At 38.6% G+C, this 22,103-nt stretch overlaps 1 protein-coding gene across 3 annotated transcripts in view; it reads right to left on the bottom strand.

The window, feature by feature from the left end:
• Window positions 1-264: 264 nt before the first annotated feature.
• Window positions 265-22,103, bottom strand: part of ADD3 (adducin 3) — a 65,048-nt gene continuing 43,209 nt past the window's right edge. Inside the window, exons 1-14 of one of the 3 annotated variants that reach the window (XM_035898956.1) lie at window positions 21,148-21,291; window positions 14,908-15,046; window positions 13,280-13,431; window positions 13,075-13,155; window positions 11,853-12,002; window positions 10,796-10,939; window positions 10,609-10,707; window positions 9,378-9,560; window positions 8,289-8,546; window positions 7,053-7,172; window positions 5,670-5,759; window positions 4,344-4,467; window positions 3,355-3,450; window positions 265-2,648 (exon numbers count right to left, since the gene is read on the bottom strand). In XM_035898956.1, coding sequence (XP_035754849.1) covers window positions 2,350-2,648; window positions 3,355-3,450; window positions 4,344-4,467; window positions 5,670-5,759; window positions 7,053-7,172; window positions 8,289-8,546; window positions 9,378-9,560; window positions 10,609-10,707; window positions 10,796-10,939; window positions 11,853-12,002; window positions 13,075-13,155; window positions 13,280-13,431; window positions 14,908-15,007 — 1,896 coding nt within the window. In that variant the 5' untranslated portion in view covers window positions 15,008-15,046; window positions 21,148-21,291 and the 3' untranslated portion in view covers window positions 265-2,349. Of the gene's footprint in view, window positions 2,649-3,354; window positions 3,451-4,343; window positions 4,468-5,669; window positions 5,760-7,052; window positions 7,173-8,288; window positions 8,547-9,377; window positions 9,561-10,608; window positions 10,708-10,795; window positions 10,940-11,852; window positions 12,003-13,074; window positions 13,156-13,279; window positions 13,432-14,907; window positions 15,047-21,147; window positions 21,292-22,103 lie in introns of those variants that run through there. The other 2 variants (XM_035898953.1, XM_035898955.1) reach the window with 2 other exon arrangements.

The raw sequence follows: 22,103 nt of genomic DNA on the forward strand, positions 1-22,103 counted from the left end.
AGCACAAACTCAGCTGAGGTTCTAAACATCTGCCTGACAACGCTGCCTATTTTACCACGGGCCTGTCCTCTTTCATCTCCAGGATCTGTGACAGGGAAACCAACTGCTCTCTAATTAAGATCAGACTATTTTCTTGCATGGCTTTCGGAAGAAGCACCAGCAAGAAGCCGTCTTCAGAATAAATTCTTGAGAAGTTCCACGCATAACTTACAAGCGAGAGAGGGAAGAGCACTGTATGAATGAAAGGCCGCTATACAAAGTCCATCTATTTAAAATACTGTTTATTTGTGATTTAACATTAATTAGCATTACATCTATGAGCAATTTCAGATAACATTTATATATTTTCCACAGGACACAAGAGTTGGCTGGCTCATTCTTTATGCCAAAGCAAGTAAATAGAGGCATTAGCAAAAGGTGCAAATAGTTCACGGTTGCATTTTAAAAAATATTTATGCACATTGCATTCATTTAGATATATTTTTAAAAAAGTTATGAAAAGCGTAGTTCACAGGTTACTGTTTCTACATATGTTGTAATACAACACAAATAATGTAGAACATAAAAAAAACCAAAGTAAGCAACTGAAAGTTTCCACTATGATTAAAAACACTGATTCCAGTATTTAGTGATAGCTAGAAAATTGTTTCCAGGATCCATTCCAACATTGCATTATCACACTTACACGGTCAAAGCTAACCAGCCCCCAAACATGCTATAGTCAACATTTTTGCATGCCAAACCACTCTCCAGCCATATTTAACAATTATATATCGTATAATATTTCAACCGGCAATTTGGGAATCACATGGATCTTTAAAATGTACTGCCTATTGCGATGACTGATTTACAGACAATTTGACACAGCGAAGAAAACCCTATGTTAATTTCTATGTTTAGTTTGTATTTACAATACAGTAAAAGTACTAAAATGACAATATCAGTAAAAATGAGTAAGCGGCACTACCACCCTTACCCATGGCACTAGGCTCTGATTTGCTCTGGGTTCATCCAAAGGACAACACAGATTCTTGAGACCCTTTTGCAATTCAAATGAAAGTGAAGAAGAAAACCCAAAGTGTTGCACTCTGTATGAATCCATACAAATTATTTAAAATGTCTAATATGGAAATGTCACTTTGCTGATTTAATAAAAAATATCCCACAATCCATATCATATATTTAAAAAAAATAATCACCAGACTTTTACTTTCTTAGTCTCCTCCTATTTTCTTACTATTTCACTTTCCCTTTTAACAGTTTTGTTTCCTTCATTTGGTTATGTTAAGAGATTATTTTTCTTCATTCATTAGCAATACCATGAGAGAAAAAAACCCCCGCAAGTAATTTTAAAAGATGAATCCAGTTCAATTTTATATGTTTTTATCTTTTGATTTCTAAGTCCCTGGATTCCTGAATTATATTTAAGTGTACTCTAAACCAAGCATTCTTAAATACACTCTACTATTAAATGCTTGGTTCACATGCCTATAATACCTTTATACTGAATGGTATACAAACATTTGAACATATAAAATCTTCTTTTTGTTTTGCCAGTTAAACTAAATTATCAGTGTTAAGTGTATAAAATCCCCTTTCTTGAAAAATAAGGGTTTTCCCCCCCCAACTGATAGAATAAAAAAAGAAGTCTTCAAAAATTATATTTCACTAAAATGAAGTATTTGGCAAAAAAGTTATTGAAGAATGGAATTCTTTAGACATTTTGTATAATTCCAAATAAACTTTCTCTTACACAGTTTTTTCCCTAATATTATGTGCCAGTGTATAATATTTCTATATGATCTAATCTTAAAAAAGATTTAAGGTGTGCTGTTAATATGCACCCACTCAAACAGGGGTACAGAAACATAAAATATATGGTCAAAAATCACAATACAAAAATGTATGATCTGGTTACTAAATGAGACAGCAGTTTTAAGAAGTCGTATGATCACTCAACAGTAACTTTAATAAAGACTTTAACTGTACTGAAAAGTTTCAGGTCTGCAAAATACTCCAAGCAGAACTCGCTGCTGCATACTGTGATGGTATTCGATCTTGCTATGACGGTAATTGAGCACCTGCCAGTGTAGTTCTACATGAAACTAATGAATGTTTCCAACCCTCATAGCAATTTTGGACACAGCTAAGTGAGAGATGAATTAATTTTCAGTTAACATGAAAGGTTTTTTTTGTTTTTTGTTTGGTTGGTTTTTTTAAAGCAAAACCTCTTCCAGTTCCTTTTTGTTTAGGTTAAAAGTCCAGTTACTGCACACCCCTAACACTACGCTGTTAATGGTCAACTTAAACATTTAAAATGTGCAATGTCTCCTCACAACAGAACTGCACTTACACTTCTACCTTCTCCTTCTTTTTACTCTTTTTCAGAAAAGATGGGGTGCGGAATTTCTTCTTCTTCTTTGATGGGGATTTGGAAGGTGACCCTTCAGGGGACAGGGCCTCTTCTATCTTTTCAGAGCTTTTAATCGTAATCTCTACACTCTCCACAGTACTAGTGGTTAACTGACTGACCCTCTTGGTGAGATCTTCTTCCACGTCATGTGCATCTTCCTTGCCGTTCACCACCACAACTGGCAACTCCACAGATATTAGGTTAGCATTCTGGGTATAGAGATCTTCATGATTTTCTGAAAGAACAGACAATTTCGCAATTATTTATGTATACTGTAACACAACCACTATTGAAACAAAGTCTGCGAGTCTGGACTGTGATCCAAAAAATGAAACCCAAAGTGCTTAGATGTGGGGGTTTTTTCCCATTTATTTACACTCTTACTTGTTGTAAGCAGACAATACGGTGAAAATGTCATTAAAAGAAAAAAGGTCTGAAAAAAAGTTAACGTTATCTCTGCCAGGTACATATACAGCTCAAGCTGTCTACAGTCTACACAAATACAGTCTACACAGCATATGCAGTCTCAAGCACACTCAAGAATTACGCTTTACTGCAAGAGACTACTTTATGAAAACACAGTCGTTCCATACAGAAGCGTTCGGAGAATCAGCCTTTCAAAATGCCGCCTTACACTCTGTTGGAAAAGGCAAAAACCCCAATCTTAACGCTTTCAGTAAAATAAAAACATAGTATCTATTTCCTCCACCTTATTAATATCTAAGTCTCAGTACGCCCTGCGCTGTTTTCTGTTTGGGAAAATTATGTATTAGAAAAAAATTGGGAAAAAAACAGTTTTCTGGACAGAGTCCCACCCAGACTTTGTATAAGAGGGCTCTTTTTGGCTCAGTCGACTTCACACAAATATAAGAATGCAGCAGAAGAGTGTATGACTCAGGTTATCAGAGCCAGTGGCATTGTACAGAAATTGCATGGAATACCTTCTAATCTTTCTGGGACATTTTGCGGGGATTGAGTTTGTGACTGAATTTGTGACACAGATGAACCGTCATCTGAGAATAATTCCTGTTCAGCATCTGCAGGACAAGATCTGAATTAGTAGCCATGCAAAAGTAAACATCAAGCAAGAATGTCAGTGCCAGTGCTACAAGACTTACAGCTCTGCTAGCATTGCATTGCTTGTGCTGACAACATCAAGAAGTAACAATGCACAGTTTGCACTCTATAGAATTATGGATTTACACATTTTATCTGCTAACAATCATTATATTAGTTCTTTAATAGAAAGCATTAAAAACAGTGGCAGGGTTGCATTCCAAGTAGCATGCCCCATGGTTTTATCTAGCCGTAAGTCACGCAGTTTGCTGTTGTATTAAGCTCTTACGCTATGCCCCGAATGTGACAGATAGCAAATTTTTTTTATTTCACAATATTAGTGAAGAAGAATGCATAGCAAATGTTATTGCTTCCTACTGAATAGTAGTATTGGAAGAAGTTATAAAAAGTGAAAGTAGATGAGTCTTGCACATTGGGAGAACAGAAGAAAAATTAAAGCAGCCAAGACCAAACATCTCAGTAAACTTTTGCTCAGCTAGGCACAGACCTGAGCAACTTGATCTAACTTTGATATCAACTTTGAGGAGGAGGTTGGACTAAGATGACCTTCATGGGCTCTTCCAACCTAAGTTATTCTATGATTCTGACAAAAAAAGTCATTATGTTAAAGTGTGTTTTTGTCAACCTCATTTCTGTGCAAACCTTTCATTGCTTTAATTTCAGCACTAATCAAAGTGACAAAAAAATTACAAAAGAATTCTACTGTCTCAAGGAATGATTAGTTCTAAAGTAGTTGCCAACAATATATGCTAATAATTAATATGTATACATTTTTTACAGTAGATATTTTTCAAACTAAAAATGAACTCGTTATTAAAATGTAAACCCCAACATTTAAAAATGCACCACAGACCTTCCAATCCTTGCTGCTTGCGCTCAATTGTTTTCTTGTACTCTTCCAGTTCCTTTTCTGTGAGATGGCTGAATGGGTTGGGCGGTGCCGGTGGTGCATGCTCATCATCTTCAAATTGCATTGGCTAGAAAAAACACAAAAAGTAACAGTTAAAAAAAAAAACAAGCAAGCAAGCAAGCCATACATGGTTAATGTCTCTCTTTTGCCCAGTTTGGTGACACCAGGTTGGCAGGGAATACAGAAGAAAAACACAGATGTATCCAGACAAAAATTACCCCATTTAATAGACCCCATAGTAATGAACACTGACTACTGAGCCGTAGATCACCATCCTTTTGCAGCAGCACAATCATTATTTGAAGGGTTTTTGGTATCAAGGGGACAGCTTCAGAGTAGAGACCTGCCTCAACAGCCTACACTTCGGGGACTAATATACTCTTCAGAGAAGTGAAAGTCTTTTAACAACAGGAATTAAAAAATAAGGTTTCCCATATTTTCCGCAAACACCCCAAGTTGTAGGAATTCTTTTGAAGGAAAGTAACAGTCCTCATGCTCCCATTTAGGAATCTAACTGGAAGAGTTCTTCGGACATGAATCTTACACCGACAAAATTAATATTATTCTCATGTCGAAAGAAAACTCATTTGGAAAATACTCTTTTTGCCTGAAATAAAATAAGGAAACTCAGCGTTATCTCAAAATAATATTGGAAACCAAAATGAGGAAATAGAGGTACTAACCCATGGATGGTTGGAAACTCTTAGAACTATAGAATTTCAATTACAATTCATCACGGTGTGTTATATAACCTTGTTAGGGATAGCTGTACTGTTTGGAAGTAAGTATATTCTATTCAAGAAAAGATTAGTGTGGACAGGTAAGAAACTGGAAACCCTCCCTCCCAATAAGAAGCCTGTTTCTAATGAAAGCTGCCTTCTACATGGTTCCACCCCACCTTTTAAACTCAGTTATTTCTGGGCCTCAATCGTTTCCTTTAGCAGCAGTTCCACAGACTGATGAAAAGATTACTTTTGGCACCATGCATTGCCAAGTTCATTACTCTTTAGCTTAAATGGTCTTAGACAGGGGTCCTACTTCATTAATTTTAATGGCAGGCAAACTTACCATTCACATCTCCATTTGAAACTAACATTTTAAATCTTTGAAATGAAACATGAATAAAATGTATCACACATCCAGAATTTGGCATTAAAATAATCAGTTCTAAAAAAGCATTTAGAATTAAAATGGTCCAAACTGATGTTTAAAAGACAGGAAGACAAATAACCCAAATGTTTGTAAACCAGTTAATTATGTCCTACTCACTGGACTCGGCTTTTTATCCACAACGATCCCAGCGAGCAGTTGAGACTGCGGTCCTGCTGTCTTTAGGTCATACCGGTTTTGCTCCCTTATCTAGTCAGAGAAAATAAACTGGGTTAGAAACAGATTTCTCTTTAACAAATCCTATGCCCACCAGCTTGGCAAAGCCAGTAACACAGGCAGCAGCAAATGGCTGAAGGATCAAGCTGTATGCTGCTGCACCTAAAAATAAGATATCTCCTTGCACCTCTGAATGCACTGCATAAGTTGTTTAGCCTTTCAAGTACTCCCGAATATCCACCTTAGTCCCAGCTCCTACACTTCATGCAAGCCAGTATTTAGAAATAAGCTCCAAGGAATAGTATGTCTCTGAACCTGTCCTCTCCAGCCCATAAATGACCCATGTTAAGCTACTGGAGACATCTCTGGAGTCACAAAGGTTGGTAAAATTTTTCCTTCTGTGAATAGCTCCCTATTTTCCCCAAACCAACAACCCTAGCTTCACATTGTCAGTGCCTAAGAGACTGACAGATCAGATACAAATATAAATACAAATACAGATCATATAAAAAAAATTCTACAGCAGAAAAATGGGAATAAACTATCCAATGAGACAGTGACATGCATGAATTTAAAAATCATTGTCTGGGACTTGTATTATTAATCTTTAGATGATTAGAGGGTGTCTTTCCCGTTCCAAGGAAGGGAGTTGCTCCTTCTGACGCCAGTTCAGTCCCCACAGATACAGATATAATGCTTTCCAAGAAAAAAAAAAAAATGTAATCAAATGGAAAGTGTCCTGAATATCTGTTAATATAGTTATGCCTAGGGTGGAGTATTTGGTCAGTCTGACAGTTAGTGTCTTATGTTCTGGAAGGGAAAAGCAGCGAGATATTTGTGTTTAACAATAATCTCTCATTTTCTTTTCCTGCCATTAGGAAGCAGACTGGACCACAGAAACTCCAGCTCAATAAGTGCTAGGAGAATTAATACAGAACCGAGTGAGATTACAGTCTGAGACTGAATCATGCTGTAGATGACGCACAGCAATTTGGTTCGTGCTGACACCTAATTATCCACTAAATCTAATGCTAAATAGCAGTGACTACCATTTTCAATCTATCATTTCCAGAATTAATACTTATCCTTCATCAAACTATTGCATTCAAAATTTATACATATATTGCATATGTATGTATAGACTTCATGTATATCATACATGTAAATACATGCTTTTTAGTGCCAAAAATCACATACAATGTAAGAAACTTCTTAGTAAAATCAAAACAGTTGAAAATGTTATTTTACTGCTATGTTGAATCATTACTTGAACACATAATTTTATCTGGAGATGTTACAATTTTCATTTCATTATACTTCTTTTACCTTATTTCTTTTTTCCAACACTTCACTTGGGTTTGTGTTTAGAGGAACAAATTGGTTTGGATCTTCAATTTTGATTGGTGTTCCTCCACTAGTCTTGGAAGAGTCATCAGCTTTCATCCACTTAAAGAAAAAAAAAAAAGAAAAGAAGCTAAAAACCCCAGCATGACGGGGTAGAACAATTCTCAGTGTTGTCTTACTGTTAAAGAAGAGATATAAAGAAAGGACTTTCTGACTTTATTCTCAGTTCCACATGACAGCCACAAAATAATCCCAACTCCTTACGAGTCTGTGTGTTTGCCCAAGAGGGTTTAAGTTGCCTTGAACATGTATCAACAACATTACTTCTTGTAAACACTGAAATATACTCCTAAAAAATGCAGTACTAACTATGTACTAATGAAGTAATATTTAGAAAGGATCATGCTTCCTACTAACTGGCACATAGATCCACCAGCTCCAGAGCCCTTATTCATGCAACCAACTTCACCTCTGCTAACCACATGTTTTGACTGTAGGTTCCTTCCTTTATAAGCAGTGTTTTAAATCAGCCGTTGAGGCCGTTTCTCTCAAACTTGAGTTTAGAAACTTGCTAGCCTGCCAGCAGGAGGAGCTGATGCATTTATAGTTTACTATGCAACTGGGAGTAGCCTGATAGCAAATAACACGTAGTAACACATAGCTTCATAGTACCACAAGAGCCACCTCTCTCTAGAAACACAGTGGAAGCATCTTGGTGAGCCAAAGGAGGAGGAAAAAATCTTAATCATCATTAAAAGTAGCAGCATGAACAAACTCTTTGAAGCCTGTTTTCAGTAGGCTCACAAACAGGAAAGGGACAGTTCAAGATGAATTAGAGCTTGTGTCTCCCTTGCGTAGAGAAAAGAACAACCCATGGGTGATTTAAAACCTTACTATGTTTGGTGGATAATTAATTGCACAAACAGATATGGCGGAAAAACTGTTTTTCTACTTCAGGAATCAGAAGAGCTAGTAACATAAGGGAAATAATTGTTTAATTTTATCATAAACTGCTATTCTTCCGAACAGTTAAACCCCCCTTCCCCAGACAGAGGGGGCCCTTAGTACTAATGTCGTTAAGTCTCCCCAAAGCCTTTTTTATTTGCTTGATAAACTTATTTGCTAATCCCGTTAAAGATTTCCTCATATAAACTGTGCATAATTTACTTTCTCTCGAGTAGTGCAAAAACTAAGCGACTGCCTAAAATATCTACTTACCGTGATCTTAGTCCTGGGACTGGTTTCCCCATTCCAGGACTCCTCAGGCACATTAACTTTCAAGTATGTGTTTGGAGAGTTCAGCCATCTTGTCTTTTCTCTCTGTTGCCTCTGCGCCAGGAATTTCAGGGGCGAAAGCGGGACTGTATCATCTTCAAAGGAAAAGGCTGTCACAGTGGCTGGGATCTCAACGTCACTCTTATGTCTGGGTTTTTCTCTGACTAATGGTTGCCTATAGGCATAGCCAGTTCTGTATCCCTATGGAGGAAAAAAAAAAAAAAAAAAAGAAAAAAGTAAAAAGTTAAAAAGTTTAAAAAAAACAACCAGAAAAAGGTATCCGAAGAAGTCATGGAAGTTTTGTCCTGCCCTATATACATTAAACAGGCCCACGGAGCTCTTCAGAGAATGGGCTAGTGGTGTTTGGCATCATTCATTCATTCTATTAACATTCAAAAGACCCATGTAAAATACAGTACAGAAGCATTTGGATAGGACCCCACTCACCCTTCACCTTCCTCCCACCTTCGTGAATGTGTGACCCCCAAATGACCCCGGCTGAGGTTATGACCTATGTAGCTTTCATGAGGACATTTATTTGTCTTGCACAAGGGCACATCCTAGTTCATGACACTCCCCCATTCCTCACTCTATTTGTATTAAAGGCTGTTCCAGAATTCATACTGCAGCAAACCAGACATTTCAAACAAATAATTATCATCTTATTTCCTAATATTAGAGTTAATAAGAAAATATAAAGGGAATCTGCTATGTCTATTTACTAGGTGGAAATTAAAATATATTTTTTACTATTAAGCTACTATAAAGAGCAAATACTTTTGCAAGATGGGTTGGACAAAATTTAAGTTCAAACCACTATAAATTCTGATCAAGAGAGAATACTACTGTCACATACAGTGACGTAATAAAAACTAAACCAAGGAGAAGAGAGTTCATGTACAATAAAAGTTACACTGCTTTAATTTACAAACTTGCAAAGAAACCAGAAGAAATCATTTGCTTTACAGAAGCTAATCCTACACTCAAAAGCTTACAGAGACTATATGGACAATGCCATCAATGTGCTCTCACCAGGTTGTCCAGCATGCGCATGAGTGCTTCAAATTCTTGCTCCCCAACTTTCCATTTCTGTTGCGAAGCCATATTAACTCCACCGCCTCCAGCTGCTGCCACAGCATGCGTGGAAGGCTTGAACTTCTGCAGATCCAGTAGTAGGAGATTGTCTATCCCACCTGCTCCAGCTAATGCATGAACCTAGAGACATCAATGAGTGAATTTCATCTGTGGAAAAGCTTTTGGATCCTCTGCTTTTCTGAGTTCACAAGAGAAACATACTTAAACACATGCTGCAGTTATTTCTCAGGCTAGTTTTCCACTGTGCAAAAATGTTATTAAAATATATAGGAAGTAATTCTTATGGAAAGGATGATAATATCTGCTAATAACTGCAGTTTAAAAGGAATAGACTCAAACATTAGCTTTCAGAGTACCTTAAAAAGGTCTTCTTACATCACAAGACTAAAAAATTTTCATTTTTATATCCATTTCAAAACAATGTGTGAGCAAACTCAAAATAAATGGCAGGGCAAGGGAGGAAAGGAAAGGAGTGAGAGACTGCCATTTGCACCTCCAAACGGCTACTTGGGAGGACAGGGTCAGTGGAGAAAAAGTAAGAGCAAAGTGAAGAAGTTTCTGGGGATAGGTTTAAGAGTTATGGAAGGTGAGGACACTTTCAGTGGTCTCTCTTCACAGGTTATAGATAATAGTATATAACTAGGTAGTTAAAAGTTACACAAAATGGAAACAACTGATTTGGGGAGTCAAGTTATTTTTAAATACGCTGCCCTCTACCATTGCTCTAAAGACCTTTTGTTTATCTGGTTTTACAAATCTTTGTGATCACAGGGAGAAGCTTCTTGTCTTGTCACAACTTTCAGTTTTGATAAACGAGTTGGATGTTGAGAGATGTTAAGTCACACTTCCACATGCAGAGACTACCACCAAATCTATTATCTGACAGATTCCCTGCATGAAGCTCACTCTCCACAGCATGGAACAAAACCTTTACCCTTCAGAGCATAACACCACCATTACTCATTTCTAGAAAGTGATACAGTATTTGAGCTGTCCCTTCTGTGTTTTCCTGATTATTCTAATTTCTCTGACTTTGACCTGGCATATGATTACTGGATTCCACAACCCCCAAAATTCTGTAATATTAGAGATCTCCTCACTGGGGATGTAATCTATAACTCAGCAGCACAAGGGTTTGAAATGAAATGCAGATAAATTCTCTTCTCACCTGTGTTTCACAGGCCAGTTGCACATTGAAAATGTAGTGGAATGCTTCTTCCAGTGTCTCTCCTAGTGCTACCACACCATGGTTTCTCAAGACTAACACCTAGTAAATGAAGACACTAATGTTAAATGGTAGAAACTGGCGCAGTACATGAAAACTGTTTATGAAGAGCGTGAATGAGGTTGAATACCTTGCAACTGGGTCCAAGAACTTTCTGGAGCTGAATTCTCTCTTCCTGTTCATCAAGAGATCCCTGGTAGTTGTAATAAGCAACATCTCCCAGAATCAGAGCCTCCTGTGATATGGGAAGGATGCCACACTTCATAGATGAAACCTGTTTAAAGAAAATAAAGTACTGATAATGAGGAAAAAACCAAACTCTTGAAACCCACATCTCAACCACTAAAGCCTTAGCAGGATGTACTTTGTACCTTTGCTAGGCTAGAGGAGATACAAACTCTTCATAGTGAAAGCTTAGAACCAATACTTTTTTTTTTCTTCTCCCCCAGTCTAATTTGCAATAGGGTGACAGAACTGCTGCTACCCAGCCTAGGGACAGATTCGTTATAGGAAAAGACAAACTATCCCAACTAAGTTAATTTTTGTGAATTTTATCCCTTTTTAATTTTCAGCATAAGCCTACTTAATGGTTTTTCCTTCTTAGCAACATCCATAACTTCAAAAAGCTGGTGTAAAAGAAGTTATCCATTCCTTTTCTTGTCTGTAGTCAAGGAACGCATATATATGCATTCATATATAAAATAATATGAATTTATTGATTTATCTCAAACCAATTCTTTCAAGTCTCCTTACATTTTTATCATTGTTACACAGACTGTTTTTAACTTATATGTTAACTATGACTTTTTAATAATGAGGTAAATACAAACTGAACATAACTACTAATTAAGCCACTTTAAAATGGAGGTGCATAATGCAAATGATGATGTATGCAGCATGTTCTATGGTCTAAGATGCTATAAATGAAGGCTATGTAAACTATACACTTTACAGCCTCCTCAACCTGAGTACAATCATATCTGAGCTTCAGTTTATCCTATCCATTTCACTGTGGTGGCCCAGCCTCTTTTGCTGCTTATTTGATAAGCTCACACCTTTCTTTACCAGTGGAGAATCAATGTTAAAACCAAAAATAAAACTGCCGTGAACAGCGATTCAGAAATGTGCTCTAAGTTCATAAGGTAAACGTGTTTTCTTTTACTCTTTATGCTAGAAGGAAGACTTACAGCTGCTGTTGCAGGGGTATGTATGTGTATTACACATCTGACATCAGGGCGTGTGGAGTAGATGGCCACGTGTGGACTGAATCCTGCATTGTCAATACTTAGAGTTGTACTTCCCTGGTCAACTACATCTCCTAGGATGTTTACTTTAACCTGGAAAAGTCAAAACAAAGGAACAATATTGAAAAAGTTTGCGACAGCTGCCATTATCTACAAACTACCGTCCCTTTCTTACTTGGTACCAAATTTCCCCCCACAGATTTAGGGCTCAGAGCACAAAAAAAAAGTAGGAGCACTGCCATGAATCTGCGTGTCAATAAACCATCCTGCTGTCCAAGCCCTTGATAGTTGTTGGAAGTCCTGCCATGGAAGAAGTAAAGATAAGACCCTGACACAACATATATTCCTCTTTGGTCTAGCTGACCTTTCCCCATTTCTGACTTTCAAAAATTGATTTCATTAACAATTCCTACATTTAAAATATGAAGAAAATTAAGCCTCTGAGGAATTACCAATAAGAAAATTGAACACATAGGGAATCTTCAATTTCATGGAAACAGTAAAATAATTCCAGGATCAACAAAAAACAACAGCAGGGTCATATCAGGTCTTGTTCTCATGTTTGTATTTTGGTTCTGTGTTTGCTGGTGTAATGCTATTAGTCTCCGTCTGCTACCCCTTCCAACTGGAGGTAGTTCCTTTACAGATACGTACTGACATGAAGAACATATGGCAGGTTCTGCACCAAAAGATGCGTGATTTAGCAGCTACCATTGCCTAAATGCCAATCTGTAACTCCACGCAGCTCCTTTGTTAGGCCTGGGGAAGATTACTCAACTTTATTTCTCCACTTATAGATAAGAGCTGATTCTACTAACACTACTCCTACAGAGTCATTTCATATGTATTACCATATTGTCAGGTTACAAAAGGTTGCTGTTACACTGAGGCTATTTGATGAGCTTCATCAGGCAGGAAAACAAAATTTTGCTGCTCCACATTGAAACTGAAGACAGAGTAACAGAAAGCAAAGCTAAACCCCAAAATAAATGCTGAGTACAAAAGATGCTAGGATCTAAGTAGTTAATCAGCCTTTTATCTGGTGGGTAAACACTAAAAGCATATAACAGCATGGTAATAGTTTAAAGTCCATTTTAGCAGCCACAAAAGTCTTTTAGAAAACAGGTTGAGCCTTGCTGGTTATTACAGCAGGTGAATGACGTACCAAATTAGAAGCTGAAGCTTCAGAAAAGGACAGACCTCTTGGAATGATTAGAATATGGTCATGCTCTTTGCTTACTCTTACCTGCAAAGGAGGAATAAAATGGATTACTGATCTATATTTGAATTTATATTATTCGGGGGGGGAAATTAACTTGAATGAATAAGTAAGATTCCAAATAAAAATTTTTATTCTCTAAAATACTTACTGTGATATAGGCATTTGGCAAATGGGCCCACCCAAATAAGTCAGCCAATCTATATAAACTGGCTAACTTGCAACGAGTAAGTTTTTCTCCCTTAACAAATGAGGAGGTATCTATCCCAGGTAGATCATTGATGGGTGTAATCATTCCATGGCCTGAAACACAGATGAAGAAAGATGATGGGCAGTCAGACAATTAAATAACTTCTATAGCTATGCCATGATCTTCCAGAAGCTGCGTATTTAAATTGTTAGCTTGGCAGTATCAGCAATTATTAGACTGGAACTGCACTGCTGGGATTTCTAAAGTGTTTACTGAAACCTCTGTTACTTTAAGACAGTAGGAGCTATACTCAGAATTTAAGTCTTCATCTCTTTTTCAAATACGAGAGAGGTGGAATGCAGGTTTCCTTTGAAGTACCACTCTGATTTTGAGCTCTCCCCTGATTCAAGTTTCTATACAGGACTTGAACCGTGCTTCAAGACATTTGCCACTAATGAAGTATTTTTACATTACTTTGAAAAAAAAAATCCGGCGGGATTTCTGACACCAATATAACTAATCTGAAGAGACGTCTCAGTCTCGGTACTTTAATTTAGTCCTAATGAAGAAATTAGGATTAGTGCAAGAGTTCTGAAACTGCTAGACAGAAGAGATGACTTCTTAACAGAGAAAGCACAAAGATCAATTTATCTCTTTGACTTGTGACTACACAAACATACACTTCTCCCCTTCATGAATGTGTGATATCCCTTTGAGAGCTACAGCCTTTGCTTACATGGAAAGCTGAGACCAGAAGAGGTAAAAGTCATTTTGGTTTTCAAGAAAAAAGAGTATGCATTTTGAGATCAGTCACCCTGTCTGAGTCCCCAGGCAAACACAGCAGAGACAGCAGTTGGACCTGCAGCTTCACTAACCAGCCAGAGACAGAGAAATAAGATTATTTGGGTGCTCTGTTCTCTTCCACTTGTTTTGCTAAATGAACTCTGAAGATCCATTTTGGGACCAATTCTCGAAAGATGCTGAATGCTGACAGTTGCCACTGTACTTCAGGCTTGGAAGCTCCCATATGAAGTCCGCCCACAGAACGCTTTACTGCTTCACGATAAGGAAAGAAGTACTTGGGTGTTAACTGAAAGATCCTAACAACATCTTTATAACTAGAGTGCATACTACAAGCTGTTTTTAACGGTGGGAGCTGTTTGTGTAACAATTCAGTTTGCCAGGCTATTCCTCCCCCCCCCCCCCTTTTTTTTTAAAATAGTACTTTATATGCAAGAGTAGAAAAATAAACAATCTAAATTGTTATGCATTTCACATCCCTGTTTATGCTCATGTTAAAATGCTAATAGTACTGGGGTGCAGCATTTTGTTCCCTATTGCAGTTAAACTTTTATTAGCAAATTCTAGAATAGCTGAGTGTAAGGACTCCAAACATTTTGGATATCATTATCCAAATCAAAGAATTTGAGAGAAAGGAACGTTAAGCCCATCATCTGTACTACTACACAGCCGAAGCAAGTTCTGACAGAACTTTTATTCAAAGAAAGAGGAGATCCCAGCATTGCTAAGCCCCGGTGACAATAAAAAAAGGAGGAGAAAAAGTGCAATTATGTGCATAATTCACTTACTGAATGAAGATGAGGAAAAACCTGCAAAAGAACTTGCTGTAATGTATTCAGCAATCTGCTGTAATGCAAGCAGTCCAGTGGGGTTATTGCCCTTCTTCATCTGTTCTTGAATAAGGCATTCCAGATCTTCTCTAAAAGCCTGTAGAAACATTTGAGAATCATCAAGGAAACCTGGCTTTGATAGAAATAAGATTATTATAGGTGGGGCTGGTGGCTTTGCCTGTTATTAATGTTACATGACACTTCCCCTTAGACCTTGTTTTTAGCTGCTTATAACTTTGCCAAACTTTAATCATTTGACCTAAACTTTGTATGCTAAATATTGGCAATTAGGGGGGTGGGAGGAAGGAGTTTGGTCACACAGGGTTAACTACTTCCCAGAAGACAAGATAAAATGTATTTTTATAAATTATAACAAAAGCTATTTTTATCAATAATTAAAGAGTTCTCCATATTTTGCAAGAAGTACCTGAAATTCAATCAGGATGCACTGCTTTTAGTGATGGATATTTTTTAATTCTGTAATCCCTCTGAAAATCCATCCAAATATTATAAAATTATAAGCAACTGGAAAACTGGAGCTCATCCATGATCAAGTAGTATCACAGACATGCAAAAACTAGAAGGAATGCTGGGATGTCGTCTCCTCTCTATTTCTTTCCTTCTCCCAAAGCAAAAAACCCATCCCTCTTCTGTATAAAATGCCTGCAAGCCCAAGACAAACTCATGAAAAAGGTTTTTACTGCATCAAATTTAATATACTATGCACTGTGGACAAAGCCTGTTCCTTTTAGATGATAGACAGATTAACTACTATCCACCACAAACACCTGTCCTAGGACTACTTCAGTCTTGACATTTCTAGACTAATTCTGTTCCTTCAAACTTTCCTTAGAGGTTATATTTTCTAACCCTCTCATTATTTACTGGCAGCATCTTCCAGCTTTTGTCTGAACGAGCAGTACGCAAAGCTGCACACAACACGAGCTGAGGTATACTGCGAATGCTCTTGCTGGTTCATTCCAGAAAGACATTTGGTGTCTTTATCACACAGCTGACTCCTATTATAACTCCAGGCTATTCCCTGCTCCTTTCAGTTTGCCTTCCTTAGCAGAATACTTGCTCTCAATTAAAAAAGAAAATAGCTCTGTATGGCAAATGTAATTTCTTCACTGAATTTTAATTCAGTCCTCCAAAACACCCACTTTGTTGGGTAAAATCCACCAGACTCATGACATATCCTGTTCATCAACAGTTTTGACTTTAAAAGAGGGTGCTACCAAACCCCCAAAAAACATCTTCAAGACTCTATTTGAGATGGCCTCTCAGTTGGACAGCTGAGCATCCATACCTACACTTTCATTTCCAAGTTTTCAACACCTGTGCTCTTCCTTAGAGTAGTTTTGTCAGGTTTGTGTGTACTTGAGACTTGCCAGATTTCCACAACTAAAGCCTCTAAAAATTCACTTGGACTGATCGTGCTGCAATCCATTACACGGATCTCTCTGTGCAGACCAGACTATGCATGCGGCATCCCCAAACAGCTGAACAACCTCTTGCTAGCCTGGGCAAAGTCAGATTTTTCTCTTTAGTGGCTGCTGTAGGTCTATGCAGCAGAGGAAAGGTGCAGATGGGGAAAAGAAAAGAAGAAACAGGGAATTAAGTGAGGAAAGGAACCTAACTGGGACTGGGAGAAAAGAAGTGGAGGTATGGGAGGTGGATCAGCACTGGGAACTGATAGGAGGTAATTATGGGGAGGTAATTGCCAGAAAGGCAACCAAGGATTTGTGGAAAACAGCAAGTGGTTGGAGAAAACATCCTGACATTCATCCTTCATTTATCAGCAGATGAGTGTGAAACCCTCTCAGCATTCAGTATTTTTTCCCTCTTCTCATGGCTCAGCATGTGGTCCTGTGCCTTTTTTGCATGCTACTCATACTCTGTCAAGATGACAATTATTATTTATCTGACATGATTTTCTCTGGGCAGATAATTATTGTAAATCCAAGTGCTTCACAAGCATTAATTTACTAATCCCTGAAACATGCCTTCAGGGTGCAGCAGGGCCCTGCCATCTTTTCCACGGAAGGGCAGTGAGGAGGTCGAGGTCAGATGCTTCCACCAGTTTGGGACATTCATTTTGAGAGGCCCAGAGCCCCATTTGCAGAGCACTGGGCAGTAAGTTGCGTCTTACATGCTCAAAGCACAACTCTCAGTGAAAATTCAAGTGCAGCACTTAGTGTTTTAACATGCCCTGTCATACCTCAGGGCAACAAGGGGGATACACAGAAAATCACAATCTGAAAAACCAGGAAACAGATGATTCAGCATCAGCCATGTCAGCCTGGTTTAAATCCTTGAGGCTGGTTATTACCTGAATCTGAGCATCTGTCACTACAACCAAAATGTTTTTGAATGAAATTCAGATGTGTGTGATTTATACAATCCCCTGTAGAACACATAAGGATTTTTCATGTAACTAGAAGAAAGTGTTTTGGTGGTCAAACAGGTCACAGTGCATAGAAAAAGGAGCCAAGGTCCAACCTTTAGGTTCTATGAACCTGCCTGAAAGCGTATAAAATATAAAACAGCAGCAGAGGTACTTCCCTGGCCCTTTGCACATCATATCCCTCACACTACAGAAGGCTTTTTCCCCCCTTAAAACTCCCCAAAACACATAAAACAGACTTTCAAGAACCAGCCATCCCAGCACCAGCTCGCTTTTCTGCTAATAGTTCACCACGTGGCTACACTTCTATGGCACTTTTTCCTTCTGTTACTGTGATCTATTAAGATTGCAGAAACAACGACTGGCCAATATACTTCATCAACAAACAATTATTTTGAAATTCTGTCACTCCAAGATATTCAGTTACTTCTCAAATATTCCTGAAAGAGGCCCCCTGCAAGAAAGCTCTGCCGTTTCACACTCTGCAAGGTTGAAATACTCTTTCACTCTTGTTTACAAGCTGCATATAGGAAAACTGCACATTTGCAGTCTCCTGGGGGCCACAGGGTAGACAGAATTCACAAAATTTATGGAAGTATTTGCTTGGGAGGAGATGGAGAAAAACAGTTATCTGTATTATACTAAATCACTTTCACTTCAATTCAACAAGGACCATAAAAAGGATCTGCAAAAACATTCACAGTAAATTCTTATTAGTCATATTCAGACTTTTTTCTTTTTCTTTTTTTTTTTTTTTTTTTTTAAAATCTGTATGAGTAATGTTACTTCTATAGAAGAAAAAGGTAATGTATTTCGGGCAATTTTTGACAGAAAGATTTTTTGCTTTATTTCTCATTGTATTTTTAATTCTTCTGCTTTCTGATCATGCTATTTTCATTCTTCTGTGCTTAGTTTTGCTCTCTGATGCTAACAGTAGTAAATTATACTCTTGCTGAGGCTACTACAAATGAGGATTTAGTGTTGTATCAACAATTTTGTTAATTCAACCAAGCAGCTTTCCTTGAAAGTAATTTTAGAAATACCAGAAGATCAGTAAGAGCCAGGGCAAGTAGCAAGTGTGGAGGCTTGGGATGAGCTGTAAGACAGAGATGAGGATATGGATGAAGTACATAAAATGAAGTATGCAATTTATCCACATGCCAATGCACGACAATGTTTTCTAGCAGACTGCAGCCTTCAGTGTGTCACGCACATGACTCATGCACATTCCTCCATGCATATTTATGAATATTTCAATACTTTTTGTTCATTGCTACAGACCTTTAAAACTCAGTTCTGGATGTCCTTAGACAACCATCCCACATGTGCTAACACAACCTTCTTCCGTTTCTGATAATTCCCAGTGGGCTCATTTGAAGGGCATCACCACCTTCTAGACAACAATGTACCTTTAGCCATTAAATGAATTATATTTTTTGGACCTTACACTGTACAGCACTTATTTCTGTAAAACCACTACTGTACAGGGCTTGGATTTTGAGATCAGCTTCTGAAAACTTAACTGTAGCTGGGAGCTGGGAGCCCAAGCAGTTTGGTTTTGCTTTCATTCACAAGACTGTAACATATGTATGGCACTGCACTGCACTGCAACTGCTCACAAGTGACCAAGTAAAAGTCATGCTTGATAGAGATGTTTTCAAAAAGATGACAAATACTCTGCTCCGGCACAGAGCAGATTATTTTTCAAGCTGAAAGGTCATTAGTAATTTCAGATGTAGTATTCGACAAGAAAATGCTGACAAAGAAAAAACTGTACTGTCAGATGAATGAAAAATTATGGTATTCAGCTGTATGCTTTGCATTGCTCAATAAAGTTTCAGCTCTGAGATTTAAAAAGCTCTTTTGGTACACATGGGTTTTTTGGTTTGTTTGTTATAAAACACTAAGACTTTAGATATAAGGTGATACAATAAGAGCAGCAATTTTTTACAGTGGGGTACTGAGTCCCAAAGGGAGAAGCACAGTACCTCGTGGCTGCCCATCAACACAGTTGCCCCATCAACAAAGCTGCACCACTTCTAGACTCGGCCAACCTGCCTATGCCTGCACCAGTGCTACAGCAAGGCTGCCGCCTGGATAATCCACCCCGCCGTAGTGGAGAATCGTTTCCTGTTTGCACAAGCATCCGTCTGTCTTCAGTGAGCTCACCTGCCCCGCCAAGTACCAGAGTCCCCTCTTTGTGCTGTAACAGCACTTCAAGCACCCTCCTGAAAGTTTGCATAGAAAACAACCTGTGGTATGACCCCCGGGCCCACGACAACTATTGGAAAGAAGGCAAAGCAGCATTTCTTATAAAATGCACAACTAGGACGATGCTGAGTAGAGCTGTCATTCACCTGGCAGCAGACAGCCACCGAAGCAAATAGCCTGACCTCGGTACGTAGCAGGCTGCAAACTCCCCTTCCGCTACTGCCAGCTGAGGCTGTTCTCTTCAAAACTGCAGTGGGCTGAACTACGCTAAGTCACATCAGAGGAAAACATAGTTTTGCACTTACTCCATGACGCAAAGCATTCCCCTGCATAGCCAAGCCTGCCAGCTGCTGACCTGACCACCCTGAGCTGGTGGTGCCCGGCTGCTCTGCTTCCATCTCACCCACCACCTGAATGCCACTCCACTGCCTTGCACCAAGACATGGATTTCCTTACAACTCACCAGTAAAAATATACAGGGCAGCTCAGCCTGTTCCTAAAGCTGTTCCTGGAACTCCACTGTTTCTGAACTTTCCAACTGCTTCTAAAACTCCAGCCAGCTCTTTTACACCAGCTTGGACAGCCTAATGCAGTACTGCAGCCTGCAGAAGAGATACAGCTTTTCTTGATAGAGTCATTAGTTGCATGATTATGTCAATGTCTTTCTAGCATCATAAAACCACTTCTCCAGAAATATTTGCAATCATCATCCAAATACACATCATAAACTCAAACAGCTTAGATGCAAAAGTCTTTCAACTTAGACCTGCAAGTGCTTTCTGAAACTCAAGAGTGAAGTTACAAGCCTCAGTTCTGACTCATTTACTTCCATTTTCTTTCAGAAGGACAGTAAGTGTGAGCTGACAGTTTAAACTGGGGCTTTTAAGAGTGAAAACAGGAGCATTTGCATGTACCAGTTGACAACTGGTGTTTTTCAGTCAACACAAGCAGAAAAACTAGAATAACCAACTTGCTAGAATAACCTATTTTACATGTATACACATCTATATATAGCACAGAACAACAATGCTGCTAGAAAATTTTAGTATTAATCTCTTCATCTTCTCTGACGATGTTAAGAAGTATGCAGGCTCATAAGTACTTTGACTGTCTTTCTGTGCTGTTTCTTTTTTGTTGACCATTGATTTCTCCACGTAGTCCTTACCCAAACAAAGGAAGTAGAAATAAAATAATAAGAAAAAAGTTTTCCCTGTAAATAGAAAAAACAATGGCATACAGGTCATCTGCAAATACTCCACACCATTGCAAACCTTTAAGAGGAGAAAGCAATGTGCTCACATCAGGATTAATTACAGTAAGGTCCAAACAGTTTGATATGTCAGTCTACAGGAAAGAAGCTAGAAAAGATATGCAAGGTCCCTACACTTAATAGCAGCACTGCCGTTCGCCTAAAAGCTGCAGAATAATATAAGAAACCCCTTCACCGGTTTTCAATCAGAGTTTATGTATCTTAAATCAATTTTTTAAAAGGGTCTAATTCAACTTATCTACATATAAATGCACCCACAAAGAGCCTCTAAGTCAAATCACCACCACTGAAGAAAAGTTTCAGAACTTAACTGGTATTTTGTTCTTGAGAGCGAAGAGACGTTAATTTTAACTCCTGTGCTACAAAGGCAGCTGCCCGTGGAGAGGAAGACCTTCACCGAAAGAGCCAATACGGCTTCGTAACAGGCGGTTTCAAGACTGGAGTTTAGATACAAACAACCGGTGCCCTAAGTGGAAAAGGGTGGAGTTGGCCACAAAAAAACCGCCAGCGAGTTAAGGCTGGCGGGGGGAAGATAACAGTCACAAAAAATGTTTGCTAATACCATGAAGAAATAAAAAAAAAAAAGGACTTCTCTGTTAAGACATAAAAAGAAACAGGCTCAGTATTAAATATGTAGAATTAGGTAAAGTTATTGTAATCTCTTCACTTGCAGTGAAGCGTGTAGGTATCTGGGCTGGATTCAGCGACTTGCTTGACAGCAAGCTGGTCCCATACAAGCTCAGCCCGCGCCAGTTTTTCCAGCTCCTCTAACCTGGTACGCACTAGCTTCCCTCCGTGAGCCAAAGCAGCACGTTTACTCCCGCGATAAACAGCCTAGAGATACCCTATGATTAAAGCAAAACCTGAAGCACTGAACTCCTTTAGAAAGCCCATCTTCAGCGCACCCAGCTCCCAAAGTCCCAGTGCCAGCAATCCCCACACGCACACAAGTGCTCCTGTGAATGGGGGGTCTGGGTCCCTCCCTCATATTTTCTTGTAAAGTCACGCTGTGTATCTTCCTAAATGGAATATAACTGCTGAAATTTCAAATGCTAGAAGAAATCAAATTTCAGTTTGTCAGGGGTCTTACACATTTCCGAGCATAATTAACTGTTTTTTCAGTAAGCGCAGGAGTAGGGAGGGTGGGAGAACACGCGGTGGCGACGCACTAGGACAGACAGGCAGAGCTCTCTCAGGGTGTTCTGGATGCAGCCAGGAAGGAAAATCATCAGTCAGTCATGACTTTCCAGGATTTTCCAGGCACTG

This window comes from Egretta garzetta, unplaced genomic scaffold, assembly GCF_000687185.1.
Source record: "Egretta garzetta isolate BGI_Z169 unplaced genomic scaffold, ASM68718v1 scaffold8, whole genome shotgun sequence".
NCBI classification, from domain to species: Eukaryota; Metazoa; Chordata; class Aves; order Pelecaniformes; family Ardeidae; genus Egretta; species Egretta garzetta.